Raw genomic sequence first — 8,487 nt, 5'->3', positions numbered from 1 at the left:
TACGAAGGATGATAATTAAATAAAACAGACTTGATCAAATGCCCTGAGCATTCCAATCATTATGTCTTGTGAGGCGAAAAACGGAGAACAATCCACATGGAATCATCACAGTGGAAGACATTAATAACATATCTATTAGTATTATGAAATTACACATAAGTACAAAAGTAATCACAAAATTTAAAGTTTAAATCTTTAGACTTAGTTCATAAAGCCTGGTATGAAATATTCACGTCATTTGTGCTGGGTCAAGTTTACAGCTGGAATCCTGAGGCTCTGTGGAGTGGTTATTGTGTGCTTCTTGCTCTTTGAACATCTGCTAAAAGTAAACCAGAAAATAAGTAAAGTGACGAGAAATTATTTCCAGGGTATGAGTTTGATCATAATATCCCGAAAAGACCGAGCAACACTTCTTACACATTTATAGCTTATACTTAATGGTCATGCTTTTAGATTGATGAAACCATCACAAACCCAGTTCCCCGGAACACTGAAATCAGCGTACGTTAATGCAGTGTTAGGCGTTAAAATTCAGGGACAAGAACCCATAATAACGCCTTGGATTTTCTACACAAACTTGAGCAGGTTTGAAATGAGTTTTTCATCCGCTAAACGATCGAAATTAACGCCTGAACTGATGATCGAGAGCAAAGTAATCGACCACTTATCTTGGGAGTCTCATCAGCCCAAGTTTGTTAAGGTTTGACAGGATCGTGGAGCCAGTATAGAAAGCCCGGCTGGCTATTGGAAACTTGAGTCACTTCTGACACGAGCACAATGTCTACCCACCAACGGACAAGTCTATAGTGTACCAGCCTGCTCCGTAAGACACGACTCTTAAAAACAGATGGTACGCCTAGGTTGCCAGTGATTGGTCGTGTGTCTTAAGAGTATTGCTCGCATACTTTAGGATTATCCAGTTAGATGCAAAGTACTAGGTAAGTATAGCAAATTGGTTGATGAGGTAGTGAACCTTTATCAACTGAGATAATAAGGTAATGTATCACGCAGCTACCGACTACCTCGACGCTCAATGATGGCTGGTGTAGGCTGAAAGAAAGCTGGGGGTGGCCAGACCGATACAGAGCTCTAGCTTATGAAGACACTGACTATTGCAATGAGCCATGTTATTAGGTGCGGATTACCTGGTTTGGGTCCGGGTGATCATCGTAACCAATGGGTAGACTTTGAGTGACATAGCATAAAGTTGTCCACGTTGGTGAAGGTGAGCTTATTGCCTTACCTTAAATCCTAATCTTTTAAATTACAAATTTTTTTCAGATTTCAATACTTTATATTTTCTCGAAACTTAGATTCACCCCCTAATCTTTTCTACAACCGTCATTACCGTTAATTCTACTACTCTGGGATTTGTTCTAACAATTTCGCCTAGCTGTCTAAGTGGGTTGTGGTCACTGACACTAATGTACATGTGTCAGATCTGAAGATGCATTTGATTGAGTGCCTAGTAAAACTGGAAAACAAGACTTGACAACTGTAAAGTAATTGCGCCAGGCTGATTAGGGATCAAAAGGGACTGTAAAACATTGAAGACACGCATAATTGGTACGAGGAACCACTCCGGAAAAAAACATCTGAAAACTAATTCATTAGCTCAATATTCGACCAAACACCCAAAACTTCCTCAGTCTCGATGATTTTTAGTCTCATATACATTATGAAATTACCAAATAATAAACCAGCCACTCACGTTGTACACTGAGGCAAAGTGATCAGCATGTGAAGCGATAGCACTTAGTCTTTCAATTTCAAGGTTCAGTTTTTCAACGAGTGCACACAGCTATAAATATAAGCATTGATGATTCCATCATACCTCCATATTTTCATCTAAGGTTTCCTTTAAAGCCACTCGCCTTTGTTCCGCAATGGTTTCCCAATAATTTTCAGGTGGATGCTCTGGTACTTAAGAACATTTAACAGAATGTTACCTGAGCACAGCCAAGCATTAAGGTCTACGTCTTCTACTTGGGAAGCAGTTTCCTTATACTCTTTTGAAGGATTAGGACTCTGATCTTTCTGGCTTTTAGACCGCAGAGCACCACAATGCTGGCAGTGAACTTCAACAGGGTCTTGAAAAACAATAAATGGAGCAACTTTGTTGACAGCAGGTTTGTTAACAATGGATTTCTTAACAAAAGGTTTGGTATGTATCAATCCAGGCTTTTTCTCAACTGAGAGCTGTGTCTAAACCATAATACTGTATGAAGTGATCCGTACTTTCTTTGGCTCTACAGGTTCGAACGTATTTAAAAGCCGTAGTCCCTTACGCTGAACTTCCATCATATGGACGACGACAGATGACCCGCCCAAAATATTTGTAACTTATACTCGTGTCGGCTAAACAAATGCACTCTTCTTATGAATTCCTCAAAATTCAAACTGTATATTGCAATAATTGTTCTGAAATGTTCCTATGAGTCTCAATGAGCGTGGCAGTCCTGGAAAGTATGTAAAGACCTTTACCAAACGAGTTTGAAATGGTTCTCAATAAATACAAATAGAATAAAAGAATCATTTCAACATACTTCCTTGACTGATAAAAACGGATCACTGACATCTTCTAACGGGAAGTAATAAAATGGGTTTTAGGAAATCTGAAGGGAACGTTATTGTGAATTATTAATGAAATGTCAACTCTTCAACTAAAGAAAACTGGGGATTTGCGTAAACGACTCCAGATATAGGGAATCATGAAAATTCACAACTCCTAATGAGCAAAAGCTGGAGCTTTGAGTTTCCAACCTGAGTTTACCCATTCCCCAAAGCTTTGAACCTAATTAAGTGACCAAAGGATCTCCATGTGTTTTTATGATGTCATACATTGTGTTAAGGTTACTGCTCAAACTCACCTAGTATAACTGGCATACATCAAGAGTTTTCAGGGGTTCCACTTAGCACGCAAACTCCAAACCAAAATTTTATTTTCTACCTTATCTTTGAATGGACTCCAATGTGTTTCTTTTCTTTTTAGGGTTAGGAGAAGGAAATTATGCTTGTATACTCTAGTCAAAGCAGAATGAAACTATCCAAAACTGGATAAAAACGCCAATTATCAAACTGGCTAAAAATATATTAAAAAGTTAATATTGCAGCGTTGACATGAACGTTGCTTTTGAAATGTAGGGGTGTGATCTTAGATTGTAAGGGACCACGAGATTCTAATATTTTTTCACTGATGACATTCGGTGGAAAAATAAATATGACTGTTTATGGCGTTCAATCATGATCAGTAAACTCTCCATCATATTGGAGTAACGTGATTCTATACATTCTGAGTCGTAATGTATTGTGTATCTCAGGATAAACCTAAAGGATTGCTGAATAATCTTTTCCATTTGTCAAGGCACGTTTAAAATCAGAGGACCATATTATTTATTCAACAGCTACAATCTCAAGTATTTAGATACTGTTTTGTAGACTAACTACATATTCGACTTCGTGACCGTTTGGCTGCTGAGATAAATGACTTGATACAGAAGAAGCAGCCCACATATTCAGATATCTACTGGTTTCTTTCGATGGGGTAGTTTTATGCATTACTCATGGAGACGTCAATAATGATTCTGTCAAATCCTTCGCCTCACAGCCTGAAGTGCTATTATTGGACAAACGAATCCAAAAGTACATGCAACTCTTGTAGTAATTCGGACTGATTCATCAAGACAAGTCAATAATTCAGTATCTACCCAAACGTCCTCATGAACTTCATGTGGAGGATTACATTTCCGCCCTTCTTGTCAGCTTCGTTATGCATGCTGTCACAGATGCTGAAAGAATGAGGATATACCCAAAGTTTGTGATAGTTACAGCCATTTCATCAATAAAACCTTCAATTATTGTGGGCCAAGGTCTGATTATTTTAAACAAAATCGAACGTTTTCAGTCAGTTACAACAGTCACAGTTAGTGCATAATATGACTGATACCTAAGTCTAGTCTGACTCCTTTGTTTTTGGCATTGGACGTGCTTAACACATTATTTCTAGAAACAGTTTATGCAGTGATGCTCACCCGAGGGTTAAAAGTAGTTCGGTCACCGATGTCACGATCCTAAAGCTACCGAACAATGTTACTATTGAAATTCCACTAGTAAAATAAAAGGAAAGCCTTTCTTGCGTTCCTTTCCTTGTTAGTGAAAATGACGTTCAAATATTTTCATGCACTGATTTCTCTGACGGATTTCTAACCATAGATTCAATTTTGCGATGCTTGAATGTTGTAGAAGATGTAAAATTTCCATATGGAGCTATTACTATATATTTAACATTCAACAATGACATACCTGTATTAAACGCCAAATATCATTTACCCAGTATTTTGCAATAGTCTATAGATTCCACGTACTTTTACGGCGTTATTTTGCCATCTGTATTACAATACTATACCTTATAGCCACAAATCACAGCAACTAACCCGTTTTATAATAATATTAATCTTTATGTAACCAGAGTTGTTATAAAAGGAAAAGCTGAAATGGGAATATCGAAAAAACTCTATAAATGAGCTTCCGAACGACACGTTGGTAAGGCACAATTTCCCAACTCTGTCCAGACACCAATTTTCACTCTCCTGACTCTTTAGACACCTCAACAAAAAAATGGGATCATAGAGATCTCAATAAAGCTAAAAAATACCCATCATTATGCTCTGAGAAACTATTCCAATGTTTCAGTAAAATATTTCGAGTAAATGATGGTTTCAATGTACTGCATAACAGCTTTTAAAAATATTATAAGTTCCATACCTAAAATCTTGTGATAAGGGGAGCAACTTTCACATTTTGTACCATTTTGACAGCTTTCTAGCTGTCTAGTTGAATTCTACCTCACATCTCTATTATATCGTCTTAGAGTATTTTATCGGTGAAAATCTGGTGCGGATGCATGATCGAACGCCTTCAGTTAAACAAGTTCACTTAAAACAATGTGGTCAGCATCCAATGTCGAACACTTGAAGAGCTATTGATTTTGGGGAATTATTTACAGCTACAGTACAACATATGCATACTTTTGTTCCGTTAACTTAAATAGGTTTTCAAGCAGACAGCTAAGTAAAGATTTTACTGTATCACATCTCTTTCATTCCTGCGTACGAGTGTTTGATCTCTTAGCTTCATATTATGACGACCAATCTCAAATATTTCGCCTGGACGTAGAAAGTAACTCAAGAAACAACGTTCTCCTTCCTAAAGTACACAGCTTCACTGGGTAATTTGTATCCCATAATTAGTTCAAATCACAAATTTTATGAATATTCTACACCCTTCTTGGAATTACTTCCCTCACTGTACAGTCAAACATTTCTCTGGCAAATAATAACGTACTGGGAATCAACACAAACACCTCCAAAATATAGGGATATACTCCTATCTCCAAGGCACCGAAGAAACACTAAACGTTTCCACCAGGTAGTCATAAAGCCATAATGACCAGCCGTTACACATCGTAACATTGAGTTTAACCAAATAAGACCTCATTGCTAACGGTGCGGTATCATACAATATTAAGAATAAATAACGAACGTATAGCTGATTAAAAGTCGAATAATAACGGTTTAGTTAAAAAATGGAGTAACATGAAAGTACGATTACGCGGGTGGTAGATGAAAGTTGATATGCTGGGTGCTGGGTGTTCAGATCACAGACAAAGAACTATGGGATTTTCGGACTTTACAGACATCTTCAATGAAAACATCGAGCAATTATCAGGAATAACCCTTTGTAGCTCTTTACTAGGTTGCCATATCAAAGTTGCACTGCTAGGGACAGGATGTGAGCCATACAGACTATAAGTGTAAAAAATATTTCTTCAAAATAGGTTTAGAGGACACACATCTCTCAGACCTTCTGGATATTATCCGTAGTGTATCCGTATGGTTGGTAAACTACCACTTAATCCTAGCCAAACGACTTGTCTGGTTGTAATTGTCATAGTGTAAAGGACTAGTTGCCTTAGTCAGTTCGCCGAACTTTGGTAGAGTTGTGGATACCTACCGCAGACTATTCATTTGGCGACATGGTTGTCAACGGTGGTCCAGACATCAGTTCTCACTGTTTAGACCGAAGGTATGTCTACAATATTTCATGAGTTATGAATCAGCTGTGAATGAGTTGGATCTTATTAGGACGATAATTGTGCATATATCACCAATACTGAGTTACATTACAGACGTATTTTGAAATTCTGTAGTACAAATGACACTGTGAATCTATACAAATGTGTGTTTTACCTCAGTTCTACCACTTATCATGGTTATGATGCAAATCTTCAGGGTTCGAATGACTATAAAGGTTCTTCACCACAATCGATCGTAGAATACTTCATCGCTCAAACCGTGAATCGATGCCCTCCAAGTTTATTCCAGATTCATCCTAAATTTCACGTAACTGCTTTCGCTAATATTTGATCTGGTTTCTAGAAAAAGCATCCGTTTGGGAAAATATGAAGTATTATTCAGGATTTTTCTCAGCTCCCCTGCAACAACATCTTTCTAAGACCTTTTTCTCCAACTGATAAGTTTATATTAGCTGTAAGTGTATGGCCAAAATACGCTCAAGTACAATCCTAGAACACAAATGGAAACTAGGAATCTTTATTTCCACATGCTTAGGAAAATCTGAGCAAAGGGCGTCCGCAAACTTAAAAAAATAACAGCGTTTGTATGCATAGTAAGGGAACTTCCTGTATATGTGGATGATCATCATAATCAAAGATATTCAGATCGATGTACTTACTTACTTACTTACGCTGTTACCCCTCGTGGAATAGTGTAGCCCGCCCACCAGCATTCTAAATCCAACTCTTTTCTGAGCCTTCCTTTCCAGTTCTTTGCAGTTAACATTCATCCTTTTTCATATCTGCTTCTATTTCCCGGCGTAATATGTTCTTTGGCCTTCCTCTTTTCCGCTTCCCTTCCGGATTCCAAGTTAGGATGATGATTTCCTTAATGTATGTCCGATCCACTTCCAACGTCTTTTTCTAATTTCCTGTTCAACTGGAATCTGGTTTGTCCTCTCCCATAAAACGCTGTTGCTGATGTTATCCGGCCTGTGAATGTTGAGTATTTTGTGTAGACAACTGTTTATAAATACTTGTACCTTCTTGACTATGGATGTAGTAGTTCTCAGCTCCGTACAGTAGGACTGTCTTGACGTTCGTATTGAAGATTTTCGCTTTGAAATTAGTTGACAGTTTTTTTGAGTTCCATATATTTTTCAATTGTAGAAATGCTGCTCTTCTACTCCGCCTGTAGCTCTTCTAGAATCACTGCCGGTCCCAAGCCCGGGTAAAAAAGGAGGGTTGGGCATGGGGTTAGTGATCCTATCCCGTAGAAAAGCTATCTCGCTAAAAATACGCTAATCAGATCGACGTACTGACTAGGAATTCTTGAAACAGCGCAATTTAAGGAAGACTGAACCAGATGAGCATAAACGAACGGATTTTATATGGAATCCATAATAGGCGGATAATCAAATACAAAGAAGTCATTAGTTCGAACAAATACCACAGTAACGTGTAGTTTACTATTGTAGATAGCTATCGCACATAGAAGTTTGTTTACCATCTGACTAGGTCATTTTATCATATACCTGCTGCAATGGTCCAAGGATAGAATTGAGAACTGAACCCTAATGGTTTTACCTCTAGGATTCGAGTGGGGAGGCTTCGACTGTAGCGCTCCCAGAGTTAGTGTCGGTCCCAAGCTCAGTTAAAGTAGAATGGTTTTGCATGGGGCCGACAACCCATCCCGTAGATATAAATCTTGCTAAAAAACGCTAGCCAGAATAAACAATTCAAACCATTTGAATTTTGATCTCCTCGTTCAAGGATCTTCATTCAGAAAAATTACGACCCCCATATTGAAATCCGAGATTCTTCAGAAGTGAATAAGCCAATGCCCCTTCAGATAACCAGAGCAACAATGAATATAGATACATGGAGTGTTCGGACAATGTGTGGGATCGGGAGGACCAATCAAATAGCTATGAAAATGACGAGACACAACTTGAGAGTGATCGGAATCGATGAAACCCACTGGACCCAAACTGGACAGAAAAGGACAGGTTCAGGAAAACTGCAGGTGCACTTTTTCAAAGAGGAAGAAAATGCTCCATTAACTCGGGGAGTTGTTCTGATGCTGTCCAAAGAAGCACGAAATGCACTTATAGGATGGGAATATCATAGATCCAAGATCATCAAGGCGTCATTCAAAACGGAGGAGGGAATCACTATAAATATTATCCCATGTCATGCGCCCAACAGTGATAGGAATGACGATGATAAAAGATCAGTTATACCAGAAGCTGCACTCCATAATAGAGAAGTACCCAGGAAAGGACCTGCCCATCCTGACGATAGACCCAAACGTCAAAGTCGGAATGGACAACACTGAATATGAAGATATCATGAGATGACATCGACGGGGAGATAGAAACGAAAATGATTAAAGATTCAATAAATTTATGCGC

General features: G+C 38.3%; 1 protein-coding gene across 2 annotated transcripts; it reads right to left on the bottom strand.

Moving 5' to 3' along the window:
- Positions 1-122: 122 nt before the first annotated feature.
- Smp_176260.1 (hypothetical protein) lies at positions 123-2,318 on the bottom strand (the record flags this gene model as incomplete). 2 transcript variants are annotated; one of them, XM_018792954.1, is made up of 5 exons in its annotated part: positions 123-319; positions 1,712-1,801; positions 1,835-1,917; positions 1,950-2,199; positions 2,239-2,318. In XM_018792954.1, the coding sequence occupies 5 exons, from the start codon at positions 2,302-2,304 to the stop codon at positions 230-232; spliced, it is 579 nt and encodes a 192-aa protein (XP_018647185.1). The 2 variants fall into 2 exon arrangements, with proteins under 2 accessions (XP_018647185.1, XP_018647186.1); XM_018792943.1 differs by having other exon boundaries at positions 230-316; positions 1,950-2,205; positions 2,239-2,304.
- Positions 2,319-8,487: the final 6,169 nt, after the last annotated feature.

The sequence above is a fragment of the Schistosoma mansoni genome (assembly GCF_000237925.1).
Source record: "Schistosoma mansoni, WGS project CABG00000000 data, supercontig 0207, strain Puerto Rico, whole genome shotgun sequence".
Taxonomy (NCBI): domain Eukaryota; kingdom Metazoa; phylum Platyhelminthes; class Trematoda; order Strigeidida; family Schistosomatidae; genus Schistosoma; species Schistosoma mansoni.
This window is presented reverse-complemented; position numbering and strand designations above follow the sequence as displayed.